This window comes from Neomonachus schauinslandi, chromosome 7 (genome assembly GCF_002201575.2).
Source record: "Neomonachus schauinslandi chromosome 7, ASM220157v2, whole genome shotgun sequence".
NCBI classification, from domain to species: domain Eukaryota; kingdom Metazoa; phylum Chordata; class Mammalia; order Carnivora; family Phocidae; genus Neomonachus; species Neomonachus schauinslandi.
The window spans coordinates 27,081,377-27,100,709 of NC_058409.1; the positions used below are offsets into that span (position 1 = coordinate 27,081,377).

The 19,333-nt window shown below is 53.8% G+C and overlaps 1 protein-coding gene across 1 annotated transcript in view; it reads left to right on the forward strand.

Annotated features, from left to right (window-relative positions):
- Nucleotides 1–581: 581 nt before the first annotated feature.
- SLC25A48 (solute carrier family 25 member 48) overlaps nt 582–19,333 on the forward strand; it is a 37,022-nt gene continuing 18,270 nt past the window's right edge. The window contains exons 1-4 of the mRNA XM_021701981.1: nt 582–735; nt 5,343–5,386; nt 10,051–10,122; nt 12,162–12,420. Coding sequence (XP_021557656.1) covers nt 690–735; nt 5,343–5,386; nt 10,051–10,122; nt 12,162–12,420 — 421 coding nt within the window. The 5' untranslated portion in view covers nt 582–689. The remainder of the gene's footprint in view (nt 736–5,342; nt 5,387–10,050; nt 10,123–12,161; nt 12,421–19,333) is intronic.

Here is a 19,333-nt window from a genome sequence, read left to right on the forward strand (position 1 = left end):
CCGAGAAAGAGTCCCTAACCTCCAAAAAGGACCTGCAAAACTGTGTGTCCTGTGTCTTTCATGGTGAAACTGTCTCCTAGCTTTCAATCAGCCCCTCGGAAAACGAAGGGCTTGTGGCCACGCTGCTCGCTGCGCCTTCAGTTAGCGTTCCTTCAGTGCTGTTTTACGATCCTATCACAGCGAGCTCTTGGTGCTTGTGATCCCGTTCTTGCCGACTTGGGGATAAAGCCGCCCTTTCGACCTCTTGTGATGAACTTTGCAAAACTCTCCCTGACATCCCTTGCCGTGTCCCGGAGGAAGTGTGAACAAGGCAGGGCCGGCATCTTCGCCTCAAGGCCTGGAGAGAGGGTGTGAGGTGGCCAGGCGTGGGCGCCGGGGGGGGGGGGGGGGGGGGGGGGGGGGGGGGGGCGAGGAATGCGGCGCCCCGGGCCCCAGTGTCCCCGAGCGGCGCGGTGCGGCGCCTTTAAGGTCCGCTGGGGGCGTGCTAGCCGCGGCCGCGGGCGCTCGGAGAGGTGAGAGCGCGGCGGCTCTCGGGCCGGGCGGCGCGGAGACCGGGCTCGCGGTAGGAGCTGCGGGGCGCTCGAGGCTCCCAACTCCTCCCCCGACACGCGGGCCGGCGGGCCACGCGCCGCGGACTCGGACTGGGCACCGACCCGGCTCCAGGAGCGCGGGGCGCCGCGGCTCCGACCATGGGCAGCTTCCAGCTGGAAGACTTCGCGGCGGGCTGGATCGGAGGTGAGCCCAGCCCTGGATGGGAGGGAGCGTCCCGGGAGGTGAGTGTGCTCGGGAGAAAAAGAGAGACCCGCCGAGTTTACAGACCGTGCCGTGGTGGGTCTGGGAGCCCCGCACCCGTGCGCCTCCACCACGCGCGCAGCGTGCGCGCCGCCTGCTACCGGAGTGCCCCGCAGCCCCGCGGCTGCTGGCCTCGCTGCCCCTCGCCCGCTGCCCCACCCGCGTCGCGGGTTCCCCCGGAGCTGCGGCTTTGCCTCCGAGTGAGGACCGGGCGAACTGGCCCCGGTAACTATTAAACCGGCCGTCGAAGCCGACAGCCAATGGAGCGCCCAGGCGCGCACACACCCTCCGGAGCCCGGCTGTGCGCCTGAGTGGGGGGACGCGGCTGCAAGAACTTGTGGGTGAGGGTGGCGATTGTCCCGGGCGCGGGATGGGGAGCCCGGCTTCGCGGTCAGGCCGGCCCTAGGGGGCGCCCCGGCTGGAGGGTGCGGGGCGCGCCGAGCTGGGAGCCCAGCGCCTGGCTGCAGGTGCCCATTGCCAGATAGGAGGAACCCCTCCTGTTTTCAGCCTTTATCGACTGTCACTCCTCGCGGCACTCTTGGACCCGCTCCTCCCTTGGAGCCGCTCCTGGAGCGGCTGTCTGCTGGGCCCGGGATGGGTCGGCTTGGGCAACAGTTGCATCCATTTCCTTGCTTCTCTGATCTTCTCTTTACAGTAGGTTTATTTCTCTACTTTTGTCAGCTACTGACGGGGTGTGGGGAGGGTTTGAGAAGCACTAGCACGTATTGTAAAATATCTTTCTTTTTGGCCATCTAAGAGAATTATCAGAAAAGGGATGTTGGCAAATGCAACCCCTGCCCGAAGTCAAAAGCAAAAACAAAACCAAAAACCTGAGGTGCTGAGACAGAGGCTATAATTAATATGTTTGTGCCCCATCGAGTGTTCTGGGAATGAAGACCAGGAGATTTATAGGAAAATGAAAATGAAACAAATAAAAAGAGCAACAGATCAGATAGCATTCCAGGATCCCTTTCTGAGGGCTGCTCCCGCCTCTGTCCCCCAGCAGGTGGCTGCAGGGCCCCTGCTGCTTGCTGTCATGAGCAGAGGAGGTCCCTTTCACCATAAGCAGTTATTTTGCACAGGCTTTCTAGACCTTCCTCTCCTAACTTTACCATGGAGTGGGGGGCTGTACCCAGAGACCCACTAGCTGTGTTCAGGCCCTCTTTGGACAACTATCAGCCATTCTGGGGGAGAGCCTTCCGTATTTAAGGCTATCCCCTTACGTAGCCAGACCAACTTTAGTCGGGCTGTCCTTGGCTGGGTTTGAGGGTAAGGCTGTCCGAGTAGCTGCAGGTCTCTGATGACTCCGGGGCCCTCCCCAAGTCACACAGTAAGTAGTGGATTGTCCTTTATTCTGCGATCGTCCTCACTTTGTTCATGTTAACATTTTGTTGTTGTCTTTTGGTTTGGGGGTTTTCTTGCTTCCATGAAGTGAGGATGAGCGTCGTAACTGAATACTCAGTCGGTAGCAGGTGCTGTTGAAGTGCCACAGGTATTTTTAAAACAACTTCACTGAGGCTATTTTATGCATCATAAGATATACCCATTTCAAGTATACAATTCGGTGATTTTTAGCAACCTTACCAGTGTTTCAGCCATTTCCGTAAATTCGTTCTAGCACATTTTCTTCCCTGGTAAGATCCTTCATGTCCATTCACAGTTAAATTCCATCCCCTCCTCCCTCTGGGCAACCATGAATCTACTTTCTGGCTCTATAAATTAGCCTTGGTCTCATGTCTATTGATGTATATTTCTTTGTAGCCCTGGTGAGGTAGCTACAATTATTATATCCTCATGTTACAGACGAGGAAATGGGTACACAGAGACATTCAGTGACTTGCTCAAGGCCATGCATCTAGCTTGAGCCCTGGGATTCCAACCCAGACAGCCTGGTTCCAGGGCCATCTTAACCCCTGTACTCATCTCTAGGTGTTTTCTTTCTTAATGAACTTGCAGAATAAAATTCCACCATGACATCCTTTACATTTTGTTTGAAGTTTTACTGGTCCGTGAGGTCCTCAGGTCTGGAAACCACTGACCTGACTGTCCCATTTCTGATCTTTGCATTCCCTGCTTTCAGATGTGTGGGCTAATGAGTGACCAGGGAGATAAACATCCAAGGTGAGCTCTGAGGCTGCTTCCCTGGACTAAGGGATGCCCACAATGAAGGGGGCACTCACTAGTGAGCAAGCAACTAGAGTCTGGGGGCCAGAAGTCCTTTCTTCCCTTGCTGGGAGGGGCTTCTACAGAGTGAATACTCCAGCTTCCCTCTGCTTGTCACCTTTCGGCCTCTGCCCACTTCCATGGGAAGGAGGGGCTGAGAGAGGTCTGGTGGTTCTAGATGGAACACGTCTGTTCTGGGGTTAGCTGGTTCCTCTGCCCCTCTCTCTCTACCTGTCTCATATTCCAGGACTGCCTTACCAGGTTAAATCACCCCTGCTAGCAGAGACGCTTCATTCCTCATCAGCGTGGCAGGGAATTTATTCTAGAGGATTGGTTCCTGTTTCAACCTCACAGTCACCAACTTCGACAACAAGGGCTTCTTCATCTACGTGACCTCAGGGCAGTCTTGCTTCCCACTGAAGCTGTTTGGGCCTTGTGACTCTGTGTGGATGGGCATTTTTCTGTGAGAAGAAAAATTCAGAGTATCATCACCATGTCCGAGAGGGCTTCTTTAAAAAAACAAAAACAAAAACAAAAAACAAACAAATAATAATAATAAAAAAACTGGATAGTGACAGCATCTCTTTTTGAACAGCCTATAAGAGCCAGGACTTTGCTGTACTTGACTTTCATTAGCTCATTTCATTCTTACAATGGAACTGTGAGGTAGGTGCTAATATGACTCCCACCTACACCTGCTAAAAGTGAGGTCTAGAAAAAGTGAAGTAACCTGTAGGTAACCGAAAAGTTTCTGGGTTTTCTCTTCACACCTCCCCCCCTTTTCTTTGAGGTAAAAATCACATAACCTAGAAATAACCATTTTCAAGCATCCAATTCAGTGGCATTTAGTGCATTCACGGTGTTGTTCATCTGTCAGCTCTGTCTAGTTCCAGATTTTCCTCATGCCCAAAGAAGTCCCTGGATCCATCAAGCAGTCACTCCCGTTTCCCCTCCCCCCAAGCCCCGACAACCCTTAACCAGGTTTCTGTCTCCGTGGATTTGCCTGTTCTGGATAATTTGAGTAGATGGAATCAGACACAATGGGACCCTTCTGTGTCTAGCCTCTTGCACCTAGTGTACCATTCTCAACCTTCATCCGCACTGCAGTATGCTTCGTTCATCCCCACTGATGTCCAACAAGATTCATCAGAGGGATTTACCACATGGCATTTACCCACTCACGCACTGATGGACGTTTGGACTGTTTCCACCTTTTGGCCATTGCGAATAGTCCTGCCGTGAACATACGTGTTCATGCGCTTGTTCCAGTGCCTGTGGTCTGTTCTTTTAGGTCTCCCGCTAGGAGTGGAATTGCTGGGTTGTATGGTGATTCTTTGTTTCACTTCTTGAAGAAATGACAAGCCATTGCCACAGTGGTAGCAACATTATACATTCCCATCCCAACATGCAAGAGTTCCAGTCCCTCCATATCGTTGCCAACACTTACTGTTTTCCTTTAAAACAGAACAACAACAACAAACAAACAATTATAGTCATCCTAGTGGGTATGAAGGGAATCTCCCTGTGATGTTGATTTGCCTTTCCCTAATGACTAATGGCGTTAGGCATGTCTTCATGCACACATTGGCCATGGGTATATTATCTTTGGAGAAATGTCTCTTCATGTCCTTTTCTCATTAAAAAAAAATTTGTGTGGGGGGGGTCACCTGCGTGGCTCAGTCGGTGGAATGTGTGACTCTTGATCTCAGGGTTTGAGTTCAAGCCTCCTGTTGGGTGTGGAGCCTACTTTAAAAAAAAAAAAAACTTTTTAGTTTTAAGTATTTCTTATAAATTCTGGATACTAGACCCTTATCACCTATATGATTTGCAGATATTTATCCCCATTCCATAGGTTGTCTTCACCTTCTTGATAGTGTCCTTTGCTGCACACAGGTTTTTAATTGGTGTGACACACGATTTATTTTTTCTTTTGTGACTTGTGCTTTTGGTTTCATATCTAAGGATCTCTTGCCATTCTAGGATCAAGAAGTTTTCCCCTGTGTTTTAGTAAATGATTTTTATAGTTTCAGTGTTTCCATTAAGGTCTTTGGTCAATTTTGAGTTCAATTTGTATATGATATGAGGTAGGGGGTCTAACTTCATTCTTAGGCATGCGGATACCCAGTTGTCCCAGCACCTTCACTGTCCTTTTTTGGGGGTGCTTGTTTCTAGAGGCAGAGCCCACGTTTTACTTCATTTTCTATGCCTTCCCCAGTGCCTGGGCTGGTGCCTAGCACATTGCCGGGGGGTGGGAGGGCTCTGGGAACTGGGCATTGACTGAACGAGGGGATGTGAGTGCCCGAGCCGTCTGTCTTATCCCAGGAGCCAGCCGGTGCACGTGAGGAGTCCAGGGGCTCAGTGACCAGGTCTTCTTCTTTGATCAACAGGGGCAGCGAGCGTCATCGTCGGCCACCCTCTAGACACGGTCAAGGTACTGCGGCCATGTTTGCCATTACTTCTTGGAAAGCGGCCTGGAGTGAGTCTGCCTCCAGCAATATGTCTGCTGTTTCTGATCCCAAGACAGTCTCCAGCCCAGGGCCGAGGTTCTGTGCCAACCCCGGAGGGTGCGGGCCCGGAGGACTGGTTTGGAATCATCCCTCTCCTCTTGTTACTTGGCAGCGGGTTTGTTTTTGTGAATGCCGCATTTCTGCCTCCAGGTTCTCAGGGGCTGTGGGGGAGGGCCAGGCAATGGAACGGATCCCCTGCCAGTCTCGGCAACTGAGGAACCGGGAACGGCTTCCGGCGTGAGGTGGCATCTGAGTCCAGAATTTAAGGTTGGATTTCAGGTGATGAGAAAAGATGTTCCAGGCTCAGAGAGCAGCAAGAGCTAAGGCACCAAGGTGGGGACGCTGTGTGGGGGTCATGCTTGGGAAAAGCCAGCATGGCCGGTTTGGCTGATGCATCAGGTTTCTGAAAGCAGCTATAGAGCAGAATCCAGGAAAGGTGGGTCAGCACTCAACCCTGGGAGGCCTTCACTATCAGATTAGGATTGCGGACTTGGGTTGGGAATGGGAAGCCATTATAACTCTGGGAAGCGCAGGAGGTATGAGGACTCAACAGGACCATCTGGGGGGGGGGGGGGGGGGAATCATCCACGCCCCTTGTTCTACAGATAGAGAAACTGGCCCAGGAAGGGGAAAGGGCTTGCCTGAGGTCATGCCAGGTGTTAAAGCATTGAGGAGTGAGGGAGTGAGGAGCTCTACAAAAGGACATTCTTTGACTCCACGCCCATCCCCGCCCCCTGTTCCCAGGGGTGAGCAGGACTACAGAGCCATACCCTGGGAACACAGCTGGTCCCAAATAGTGCCTTCTCACCCATGACTTGCACATTTCCATCTAAAGCTTTGCCTGGATCGTGCACTAAGAGGAACCGCTCAGGCTTTTCCCAAGTGGCTGCTACAGTCACTTACCCCCCCTCCCCCGTCTTCTTCCCTGTATGACAGTGGGCCCCTCCTAGGGCAGAGACGAGGCCTGCTTTCTTCTTGATGGGGGATCAGCCTATTTGTCTTAAATAGCTTAAGATCTTTCCTGGCTCTTTGTGTCCCCCGTATGGGCCCTGCCTTTTGCTCATACATCAAATGCATACCGGACACTTTCTGTGTGTAGACGGTATGGGGATAGCAAGGCATCAGTAGTAGACAAAGCAAATCCAATCCCTGCCCCTGTGGGCCTTCCAGCTATATTCCCAGCACAGGCAACCTCTGTGTCTCCCTGGTTAGAACATCCTTCCCTTACCCCCAGCTTGGCCAGGGGCTGGTGGAGCTTGTTGGAGGTGCCCCCTCCCTGCACAGGCAAGTCTGGCCGCCCGAAAAGGCTGGAGTGCTCCTCCTTCTGTCCACTCTGCCCCTTGAGCCTCTGAGAGAGCCCTTCCTGATGCATCAAATCCAGTGTCTGCCCAGCCTGAGAAACTCCTCGCTCAGGGTACCAGCCTGGTGATGCCAGCCTTCATGGCTGGCCTGGGCCCAGCCCAGGGATGTGGCTCAGGGCCCTCGTTACTCCCCAAAACATGCTCCTTCCTTCCTTTCTTCTGGCTGACATTTTCTCTGGAGTCCCTACCTGAGAAAGGTCCGGGCAAGAGCTTTAGAGTCAGAATAATCTGGAGTGCGGTCTCAGCCTGCCTACCTACTGTCCTGTGAGCAGGGTGCAGCACTTTACCTCCCCAAGCCTTGCTCGCCTCATCTGAAAAATGGGTAAAGAGCACCTCCCGGCAGGGCTGCTGTGAAGATCGCCCCTGTGGCACTGAGCATAGAGTCATGAGTGAGCCATTCCTACCCTGATGAACACACATGCTTGTGTGTTGTGAGTGACTTGTGACTTGTCCAAGGTCCCAGGCCTTGCCTTGGGAAGAGCCGAGCTAAAAGCACCTGGGCTGCTAACCCAGGTCAGAGGCTCCTTCCCTGCCCGTGGATGTCCCATCACTGGTGGGAGAGCCAGCCCTGGCTGCTTGGTGGCCGTGAAGCTGGGATCCGGATTCTCACCTGACTCTCTGCCCACATGGTGCATTTCAGGTGTATGCCTGATGCAGTGTGACCAGGGTTTCCTGATCAGGGCTCAGCCGCCTTTAGACCAGCTAGCGAACTGTAAGAGAACAGATATGCGTTGTGGTAAGCCGCTAAATTTGTCGTAATTTGTTACAGCAGCTATAGGACAACTAATACAAGAAGTCAGCTTTCTCCATCTGTAAAACGGGGACAGTACCCAGGCTGAGCAGCATTTGTGGGATTCTGTGAGATAAGTTCTGGAAGAGGCCCAGTACTTTCCCAAGAATGCAATTGTCACACACTAAATTCCAGCCCCTATTGTAAGGAGGCCCTGGAGGCGTGTGCTATGTGGCTGGCCTCCGTGGCAGCCTCCTCAAGTGTTCAGCATGGCTGGGGGGCCGTTGCTCCATGGTTTTGAAACTCTTCTGTGATCTGGGTTTGACTCCTGGGTTGAGTTTCCTCATGTACGGTTTGCTTGAGTGACTCAGGCATTGGAGTTTTTCAGTGGAACTTGATCCTTCTTGGGGCCTCAACCTGTGGATTCAGTCCCCAGAGGCAGCCCTGTCAGCGCTGGGGCCAGTGGAGAGAGCATTCACCCCCACGCCAGCCTTAAATGGAGGCCTGTGCCCACGTCCCCTCGCCCATAATCTTGTCCAGGTTGGGGATACTCCACCCCAAGGTAGAGCTCTGTGGGTCTGCTCCACCGTGAAAGCCCACTTCTCATCTCGCTGCGCCTTCCCCCATGTCTTCACCTCCAGACAATTAAATACTGCATTTTCCCTCAAGCAGCCCACACTTCTGACCCCGGGGTCTGTTTTTCCCCATGGTACTTGTCATCATCAGACATAAATATTTGCTTGGGAATTGCCTTTTATTGACTCTTTTTTTTCCCCATCCCCACTTGGTTCTAAGTTCCACGAGGCCAGGAAGTTGATTTCCTCTACTGCTGAATCTCCTGAGTGGAACAGTGGCTGTTGGAAAACAGGCCTTCAATCATACAGGTTGAATGAGTCAACCGCTACATTTCTTTGATTATGAAAGTAACACTTATAAAAACATACGATACCATTTACCTATCATGCCTGTGAGAGTGCTACAGATTTCCCATGGCTATCTGGGTCTCTAACCCTGTTGAGATGAATGCCAATGAAGCTCTCAGCCATGCTATTAGCCAAGGTGGTTAGCTTGGGGTCGGGGGTCAGGGAGGGAGAATGTGGAATTATTTTATTCAGAAAATTTATTCTCATATTAGTTGTGTACTTAAAATTATTTTTAAATTACGTAAATTGAACATAATGAAAGTAACCCCTGTCTGTCATAGGAAAGTTGGAAATGAAACACCATTCAGTGTAGAAAAACATCGCCTGTGATTTTCACCTCAGAGACCAACACTTTTATGATGTGTGTTCTGCCAGAGTCTTCGCTCCTTGTCTACACACTGAGCTCAGGCTGTTGGCATGACGTGTTAGTCTGCACCCTGGGTCTTAGTCCTCACGGGACCCTGGTTCGAGGGGGTAGGGTCCGGTCACCCCTTCTGTGGTTCTCAGAGTTCCTTCTTACCAGGTTCAGGGGGGGTGCCCTGGCACTTTTGTGAGGCTCCTCAGACCCTCTGTGGCTGTCTGCCGTCTGTTACCAGAGCCAGCCTCCATTAGGGGACACATGTCTTCCCCTCCAGCCCCTCATTTAGCCAGTGCAAAGGGGACATATGCCAGGGCCATGCTCAGCGTGGGGACAAGAAGGAAATATGAGACAGCCCTGCCATAGAGAGGGGGCCCAAATAAACCCAAAGTAAACAGACAGAGAGATAACGCCATTGCAACATTGAAGCTCAGCCCCCAGAGATAAGCAGGACCTGGAGGAAGAGCCTTCTGGGGGAAGGAAGAGCCAGTGGAGAGCTCAGGCAGGGATGGGGAGGGGGAAGGCGAGGCCAGGGACTGGGGGATGTGCCACATGGTAGGCACAGAGGGCAGGGCCATGGAGGAAGGGGCACGCAGGGGTGAGAGGCAGGCTCGGTGTCTACCCAGGCCTCTTTGACACTGGTAGAGAGTGAGGGGTTTACTCTGAGTCTGATGGGAAGCCACCAGTGAGCTGTAAATAGCGATTCGCTGTTGTCAGAAATGATCAGTGTGACTGTTGTGTAGACGCAGGCCAGGGACTGAGAGGGAAGCAGGAGGCCAGTGGCGAAACCAGCCCACCGTCCAGGTGAGAGATGAAGGGGCTCTGGAGCCACGAAGGGAATCCTTAGGATGGCAGAGTGATGGGCAGCAGATGGGGCAGAGCCCCGGAGTAGTGCTTGTACTCAAGAGGCAGGGGTCACATGTCCCCCAACAGGCATCATTTTTTAACAACAAATGGACTTTTGTTCTTCTCTCAGACCAAGACGACTTCTGCCGCACTCAGCAAGGCTGGAATGGGACTTTGAAGGAGGCAGTGTGGGCAGAGGACAGAGCACCAGCCTGGAGGGGACAGAAAGCCAGCCCTCCTTACTGGCTGGGTCACTTTGGACAGGGCCTTCCCCTCTCTGGGCCTCAGTGCCACAAGCCTAGCATCTCTGGGGCAATGAGGGCGTGAATCATCTCGGCCTGGGCCCTCACCTCCTTGCATCTCTCCGCAGACTCGCCTGCAGGCCGGCACCAACTATGGAAGCACCCTCAGCTGCATCCGCACAGTGTATAGGAGGGAGAGTGTAAGTGCCTCTGGGGTGGGCGCTGGAGCAGTACCCCCCCGGGACTCCTGCAGACGGCTCGAAGCCTGCCTGGCGCCTGGGCGCCGTGGCCATAGTCCCAACCCCAGCCCGTCAGGCCGGAGGCCTGTTCATTCCTGCTCATCACATTTGGCTCAGTTTTGCCTCCTGTCTCCTCATCTCACACCACACCTCAAATATTGGGTCACCCAAACTTAACCCTGCCATCTTGTGCACTGTTATTGGGGGGGGAAAACTGATTTTGTGGAACCTCTCTGGAGAAATTCTGAGGAATCTAGAATCACAGAGTGGAAAATTCCTGCAGAAACGAGGGGACTTGTCAGTTTTCACAGCCAGAGTTGAGGCCGGTAAACCGTGCGCTCACAGGCTTCCCTTCATCCGGGGCGGCTTTGAGCCAGGCACTTGGGATTCCAGATGCCCAGAGCTGGCTTGTCCCTCAGGTTGCTGAAAACCAGGGGACCCAAGGTTTTCCTTTCCGAAGAGGAAAACCTGAGTAATATTTTGTGGAAGATGTATCAGGTGCCCTTCTTAAGAATGAGGATGTGCTTTCGGAAGACTTTCTAAGGCCCTGCCTTGGGGAATTTAAAATACATTTTCTAATTAATGATGAAATGACTTGACAATTTAAAGAAATGGTCAATAGCAGCCCTGGGCTTTGCCTTGAGTCCCTGGAAATGTGGCCCCGTTGTAGACCACCGTCTCCACAGCCTCCATCCTAGCAACTACCCTGGGGTTCAGGAGCCTCCTGCCTGCTCCTGGACTTTTTCCTCAGAGGTGTGTTTTGTGTCAGGGCGTTGCTCAAACTCTCTTGCTGGGCTGCTTTACAATGGACTGCAAACTTGGTTCAAGCTGTGCAGGGTGATGTGTGATTCCCCAGTTCTCTGAGAGGTGGCCATTGATTCTACTTTTTGGCACACACTGTCCACAGTGCCTGCCAGCCACAGTCCCAACCCCGGGGCGTTTTGTGGGGACTGTGGGCATTCCTTGGAGACACGGCCCCTCAGGGCTAAGTGATGTCCCCACGTTATCTGAGGGAGCTTGTTTTGGAAGAAGAACCTGAGGTGGGGTGTGTGTGTGTGCATGTGTGGTATGCATGCACGTGTGTATGTGTGTGTGTGTGTGTGTTTGCGAGGTGTCCTAGCTCTGGCAAATAGGGTGCACACACCCAGGTTTGTGTGCAGCCTACAGTTGGGATAACAGCTTCCTGGTACTTTTTCATTTTTGGCACAGGGCTGAAAGTGAATGCTGCCCTGACTCCTCCAAGGGCCTGTGGAATATTCCAGATCTCAGAGGAGTGTCTGTGATGTTCCCCCGAGAGTGCAGTGTGGCAAGGACCCTCTCCTCTCAGCCTCCAGCACCCTCTGCTGTGGTCTCTGCTTATGTGTAGAAGAAGCCTCTTGGTGCTGTCCTTCTGGGAGCTCCCCTTCCCTTAGACCCTCACCACACACTTAGCACGTTGAATTTTAATCACCTGTCAGTTTATCTGCCCCCTCTCCCCCGAGTGTGGGTTCAGTGAGGGCAGCGAGTATTTCATTCTTACAGTTGTCCCCCAGGGCCTGGCACATGGCAAGTGCCTTAGAGAATGCTTTTGGTTGAGTGGCAAATGAGGAGGGTATGGGGTGCCCGGCAAGTCCACTACCCACGAGGGCTCCATGCAGCCTGGTATCTTTCCAGCCCAACAACGCTGCCACTCTGCTGGCAAAAATGGGTTCCAGGCCCAGGGCACCCTGACTCAGGAAACAAAACTGCCTACAGAAGCGGGTTCTGCCCCGGGCCGGAATATGCCCTGCCCGGGAATGGAGAGCGACTCCTCACCCACCTGGTCCCTGCCGTCAATCACCTCAGCATCCTTTTTTTATTCTTGTCGCTGACATAATGATTTATTTTTCCCGTGGTGTCACCTCACCAGCCTGCAGGCTTCAAGAGGGCAGGGTCTGTGCCCAGGACCACACGGGGAGCCTGGCGCTTGGCCTGCAGACAGCCCTGGGCCCTCATGCTCCTGCCCCCTGGTTTTCCCACAGGTGTTTGGCTTCTTCAAGGGCATGTCTTTTCCCCTTGCCAGCATCGCTGTCTATAACTCGGTGGTGTTTGGGGTCTTCAGTAACACGCAGAGGTTCCTCAGCCAGCACCACGCCAGGGAGTCCGAGGCCAGCCGGTCCCGCACCCTGTCGGACCTTCTTCTGGCCAGCATGGTGGCCGGTGTGGTCTCTGTCAGCCTGGGGACGCCCGTGGACCTCATCAAGATCCGGCTGCAGATGCAAACACAGCCATTTCAGGAAGGTAAGAGTAGGGGAGGGGGCCTGGCGTCTGGGCACCTGTGGCCCTTTCCTGGTCCGCCAGATCTGGGTTGTGGTTGCTAATCTCCTTTTCGTTGAGCAGAGCATCTGCATTGTCATGTAAGAGTCTGCAGTTAGCATTTTGATCTATAGTAGACACTGTCATTAATTATCAATTCCGTGCCAGGCACCTGCTTAGAGCTCTGGGTACGTTCTCTTAATTTGTCTTCCTAACAGTTCTGTAAGGTAGGTGCTGTTACAGTTTTCGTCTTACAGAGGAGAAAGCTGAGGCTCCCAGAGGTGAAGACACTTAGGGCCACACAGGCACTGAATGACTGGTAGGTGAGGACCGGCGACATCATTAGCAGTGTCCAGCACAGAAGGAAAACGGGGGATTCCTTGTTCAAAATTTAAGAATTTTAGAAGAGCAACCCAGAACGTTAAATCAGGCCCGGGGCCCTGAGGGACTCAGAGGTCTCAAAGCCACACCTGTCCCCATCCCCAACACCAGGGAGTGCCGCCACGAGGCCTCACCCCTGCACCACCCGTGGCAGGGGGAAGGGGTCGCTCCTCTTCCCCTCCTCGACGTTCTGGTTTGAGCTTCATTTCTCGGTGTGCTAGACAGCCCTCCTGCCCCATTGCCAAGTCTGTTACTTCCTCCCGCCCGAGAAAGGAATGTGTGTGTCTTTGCTGTGCTTTGGATAAAGGAGGATGGAAAGAATGGGAAGGCACTTGCTGTGCAGAGTAGAAAGTACCAGCTCTCGAGGAAAGATGAGCTCGGGTCTTAGACAGATTTCAGTATCTCCAGGTTTGGTTCTTGGCTCTGATGCCACTCTGTCTCTTCAGGCAAGATTCTGCTCCTGCCCGGGCCACTGTCTCCTTCCTGCATAATGGAAGGGCTGGATTTGTGGTCCTTCCTGACACCCCAGATATCTGATCTGGGCTGACAGCTCTCCTGGATAAAGCCCCTCTCCCTGGCAGCCTTCTGAATGGCCTGCATGTGAGCCCTCTGCCACAGAGGCTGGGCTCAGCTGGGCTCCACAGCCAAAGCCCCGATAGTGCACTCGGGAGCATTGTCCAGCCCAGCCGCTGTCCTGCACCCAGTCCCGGTGCCTTGATTCAGTCTGCACATCTTGCCCAGCCCAGGAGGTATCCAGGACAAGACTGCACATCCCCTGAGCATGATGCTGGTATCCTCACTGGGGCCCATGGAGAGCCTGGGACCAGCTGTCCTAAGAAGTTGGGTCATGCCTGGGGGAGGCTCAGTGCCCGCAGGCCCCTGGTCACTGTCGGCATGTGGGGTGATACAGGACCACAGCAGGCTGGCTCATCCTGAGGGTTGCAGCCTACCCTCCTTGGGGCCATTCAGAGAGATACAGGGCAAGGGGAGCCCACCTCCATCTACTTGACATACTGAGCCATGCCTTGGTACAGTTTAGTTTCAGCAAAGGGTGGCGTCTCACAGAAGCGTGTGAAGCTCGCTGATCTGGTCCTGTCCTAGAGACAAAAGCAAACATGTTGAGGAATGAAGGGCATCGTGAGCAGATTGAGAACCAGGAGGCCTGGCCCCCAGGTTGGTATTGAGCTCTCTCAGAACAGCTTGTGTCAGTCACAGGGGCAGAGGAAACCTCTCTCCCTAAGTCTTCAAACTCGTTGGGTCCAGATGTTGGCAGAATTACCAGTGATGGGTCTCCTCTGCTCCTGGGGGCAGACTTGCCTCCTTCACAACTTGGGCACTTTGACCCGGGAAGGGGAGGAGGAAGGGGAGGAGGAGGGGTGAGGCGTGCATTTCTCTATTGGGTGAGGGAAGGCACAGCCAGCCTGGACACCAGGGAGCTGTTACTGGAAAAATGCCTTCCTTAGAAACACCTGGGACACTTGGAAGCAAATGAATTGATTCCATCCTCTGTCCTGTCCTCCTCCACCCCTCCCTTCCCTGCAGAGGGTGCTAGAATGGTAACTAACTCGGCAAGCCAAGGCCTGAACTACAAGGGATGCTGAGGCTAGGCGAGAAGCCTCTGGAGCTTGGAGGAAGGATGGGAGGCAGTCAAGGAATGGGCAGACCCAAGAAGGTTCCCAAAGCTGGGTGTGCAGGGGCAGCCAGTTTTAGGGACGGGAGCAGCCCCCATCAGCAGCTGCTAAAGCTGCCAAGACACTCACCGTATGCCTGATACCGTGTGTGCCTCATTCACTTAACACCCACCATAGTACTGTGAGGTCCATAGGGCTGTTAGCCCTGTTCATTTACCCAACATGGTACGTATGCACCTGCTATGTTCCAGACACAGAGCTAGGAGCTAGGGACGTAGCACTGAACAAGAGTCTACATCCTACTCCTCCTGTCATGTTCTTTCCAGCAGACAGGAATTGGGCCACTCCAAATGTGGTGGTGGGGAGGGAGCAGGACAGGCTGGGGGTCAGGAAGGGCTTTGAGGCAGGTAGTAGGAGGGTAGAGGGATCGGTGCAGATCAGGGCTGTGCACCTGGTCAGGGACGCATTGAGGGTTATCCCTGCCTGCTCGCCAGGGCTGCGAGAGCCCGAGGTGTAGCTCTCCGCGGCTTGAGGTTGTCAGCTCATTGTCGTGCCAGAAGGAAACCTGTTCGCTTTAGTCGATCCCTTGAGGCAGCGACAGAAAGTGAGCATGTGTTTACTCTGTCCTTTTCAGTGTGCCAGGAAACTGGCCTTGTGTGAACCCTGAGAAGGCTCTCAATGAGAAGCCAAGGGAGGTTCCTGCAGGCCAATGTTTCTGAGCCCTGCAAAGTTCCAGGTCATTAGCACCTGGGCCTGGGGGCTTAGCAGGCAGTGCAGAGACAAAGGAGACAGGCAGCTTACCTGAGCAAGTGCAGGCAGGGTAGAAACCGAGATTGGAGGGTCTGTCTGAGCCGGGCTCCTCAAGCCTCTGATCTGGGCGAAGCCAGGTCCCAGCGGGGGGGGGGGGGGGGGCGGGGGCAGAGTAACCAGTATTTACTGAGCCCTTCTCCTGCGCCAGGCCCTAGGCTAAGAGCTCTGCAAGTGTTTTATCTTTCCATCAACCCAATTCCTAGAGGTTAACAAAGGGGAGCCTGAGGCCTCAGCAGCTTCTGAGCTGGCCTTGGGTCACTCTCCTAGTAGGAGGTGGAGCTAGGATGCAGCCCCAGGCATTCTGACTCAGGGCCCACTGATGCTCTGTTGCTGTCTCTGCCCTGGGATTTTGTGGAAGCTGAGAAGACAGCAGCTTTGATAACACCTGGGCCTTTGCACAGACTCATCACAAATCCAGCTTCAAACTTGAGGGAGGAAGCGGGCTGGGAGCATGTCTCCAAAATAACATTGCTCAAGTAATGGGCACAGCTCATGGATTCCCAGGGATGGGTCTGAATTCCGTGGCTTTGGGCAGCCCCTCTGTGCCTGGCCCGCCGTTCCTCACCTCCCACCCCAGCTGCTTGCGGGAAGGTCCTTGGTGGCTGGGCAGGATCGCTACTGGGGCTGGAGCAGGGCAGGCAGGCAGTGCTTTCTGCCAGGAATCTCCCCAGGAAGGGAGGAGGATGCGGTTTCCTTCTACTTGTCCCTCAGAGACCCTCTAGGCCAGAGACGGAATCTCAGAGACTCACTGGGACCAGGGAGGTAACATAAGCGAGCAGAGGTGCCTGGAAAAGGTACCCTCTTCCATTTATCTTGACACCCACAGCCTTGCTAACCCACATTTCATTTTTCCTCTTTTGATCGAAACTGGACACAGAACATCTTTCACTTTCCCTATCACTCTGCTGTTACAAAAGCAGCAGCTCCGGCCGGTGTCCACTCTGGTGCAGGGGAGTAATAGGGAGTGGTGGGGACTGTGGCAAGCCCACATCCTGTCCGAGGGGTGCCTTCGACTCCGTTCCAGCTCACGTTTGCCACATGGCCGGGATTGGAAATTGTCAGATAATTTAATTAAGAACAAAAGCAGATGCAAACACCACACCGTGAAGCCCAAAGCAGTGCGTGGGCGGGTAGCGTGGGGCTGGTCCTGGCTGCGAACTTGTGGTCTCGGTCCTGGGTCAGGCCTGCTCTGCAGGGTGATTGTGCTGAGATGGGCATTTCCAGGCAGCCTCGGGCCAGGCATGTGGGATTGTCCATGGTTTGTGGCCTTACCCCAGAACGGCCCGACCACTTCCTGGGTGGAGGTGATGGGCTGTGAGGGACTGCCCCTGTATACTGTGCAGGGGGCTGGAGGCCTCTGGCATCTTCCTTTGGGACATGTGACAGGGAGAATGGAGGCCGCATTGAGGTAAGAGGTGAGCTTACCTGAAGGCTTGCAAATATAAAGCCACTGAGCTCATCCTGACGATCTATTAATGGTGACCAGTCGTTGAAAATGTACACAAGCTAGAACATTCAATGTGGAGGGAGAAAATGTCCATCCACCCAAATCCAGTCACTGTTAATACATTAATGTGTTTCCTTTTCCTTTTCTAAATACATAGATTAAATATGTTAAGAAGTTGTACTCAGACAGTTTCATATCCTCTTTTTAACTCAGTTTTATAACACACATCTTCCATGATGTTATGGCATTATGAAAATGGCATTTAAAATTATTAGCAAGAGACGACTAATATTTAAAATAGACGTGCAGTATTCCATCACCGTGCCTGTGTGCGCACACACGTATCGAGAGGGATGATACAGTGTGGCAAAAATTCAGTTTCTGGAGTTAGGCTACCTGCTTCTGGTCTTCCCTCCACCACAACCCGGGAACTCTAGATAATTCCCCTCACGTCACCAAGCCTCCGTTGACTCATCTGCAAACCTGCCGTCATCACAGTAGCTCCCTGTAACTGGGAGAGAACAGGATGACAGACTGCACGTGACGATCCGAGCATCGTGCGTAGCACCCCGCACACCTAAAATAAATGTTCGCTGTACTACTACACTTAGGTCGCCACCTTCCTAGTGAGGGACATGGACGTTGTTGCTGGTTCGTCCTCTTTTAAACATAGTGATGTGATCGGGAAATCTGTCCGTACGGAGTTGCCCTCCTTGTAGGATTATTTCCCTAAATATGTGGGCTCTTTGCTTCATGAATGAGTCAAAGGGTCTGGTCATTTTTAAGATTCTTGGCACATACTGTGAAATTGTTATACAGAAGGGTTTTTTTTTTTTTTTTTTTTTAACCACATTCCATCAGCAGTTGCTGAAGTTGGGAGGGAAGTTCCATGTGGCCCCCACTGGGGTTGCATACTAAACAGCAGTTAGCCCTCATGAAAACTGTTGCAACTTCACGGAGGTTGCTCCTGGCGCCCCTGGTTGGCAGCAAAGAGAGGCTGGCCTGCACTATAAGGCACCGGTGGAAAAACCCTCCCTCTGGAAGTCATCCTCGCCCTTTGTGTGGGCATGAGCCTCCCTGGGTGCCCCGCTGGGCCCGAACTGGAATTCAGGGCTGTGGTCCTGGAGGCGGGTAGTCCCTCCACTGCCCGGGCCAAGTCACATCCCGGAGGCCGATGGCCAGTGACACTCACTTCTCCCCAGTCTGGGAGCTTTCTGGTCTGTGTTTTCATGGGGAGCCTCATTAATGTGCAAATCACAAAGGCCTCAACGCCCCGGGAGGGCAGTTTGGGAACTGGAGGAGAACTCAGCATTAACTCTGTGCCGGCCGACGGTCCTATGACTGCACCAGGCCCCGTTGGAGACAGAGCGCTGAGTGTGCCCCTGTTGGGACTCACTCTCTGGCTCCTTCATTCACAAGCCTTTCCCGAGCTCTTGCTCGGAGCCAAGCAGAGTAGATAAATCAGAGGTGTCAGGCACACAGCCCCTGCCTTCAGGGAGCGCACAGTCTGGTGGGGAATCAAACGTGTAGCAGAATGAGAAGGGCCTGTGGAAGGCTCTGGAACCTCAGAGTCTGGCTCTGCAGGTCAGGAAGGCTCCAGAGAGGAAGCGGCCATTGATGGGGTGTTGGAATACTGGCTGGGCTTTGGAGATGGGCACGTGGGAATGGAGCGATGTTTCGGACTGAGGAGCACTGTAGGCACAGGGTCGGAGTTCTGACTACAGTGCGGGGAGGGGAAGGTGCAGGGGGAGTTGTGAAGAGCTTGGATTTCTTAGCTGAGGGTGGGCTTAGGTGGCCTTTCAGCAGACAGGCATCTTGGGCAGCAGAATGACCCGAGCAGAGCTATGTGGGAGGAAGGTGGTTCCTTCAGGAGAGGTAGAAGGGGTGGGGAAAGTAGAGGTGGCGGGTTGATTTTGGGGGCGCTGCCACAGACCAGGTGAGAAACGGGAACAGGGGCCCCAGGGCCTTGGGCTTTGGGAATGGAGGGGGTGGCTGATTGGAGGTATCGGTGGTGGAGAATCAGTGGGGCCAGGCAGGAGAGAGGGCAGTGTCTGAGATGGCCCAGGACTGCACAGTTGGGTGACTGTGAGGGAGGAGTCCCTCCCCACCCCCCCGACCCCCCCAGGGAATGAAATGACAGGCGAAGTGTGTGAGGCAACACTTGGTGCGGGGCACGTGATCCATACACACTTGTCAGTGCGGTTGTTTTGGAGCCTGGCAGGAGGGCAGGCTTGAGTGAGAATATGCCGAGTCTGGCTTGGTTTGTGTGCCAGGTGTCGCCGCTGGAATGTCAGGGCTGGAAGAGGAGTCTGGGCTGTGACAGAGAAGGGACAGCTGAGGCCATGAATGAGGTGCACATGCAGGTGAGCTGCAGAAAGGAAGAGGTGGAGATGAAGGGGGAAGACTCAGGAAGGACTCGGGGAGGAGCTCCCGCAGCACCAGCGGCCGTGGTCCTGGCTGATCCCATGCCATGTGAACTGTGCTAACGCACGCCTGCCATTGCTGGGTAAAAGAGGTGCCGTCATTCTCTTTCTCTTCCAGATGGGGAACCTGAAGCTCAGGTTGGGTGACGAGTCCGTGCTCCCTCAGGTGTGACTCACTGCAACCGGGCATGGCCCCGGGCCGTCCA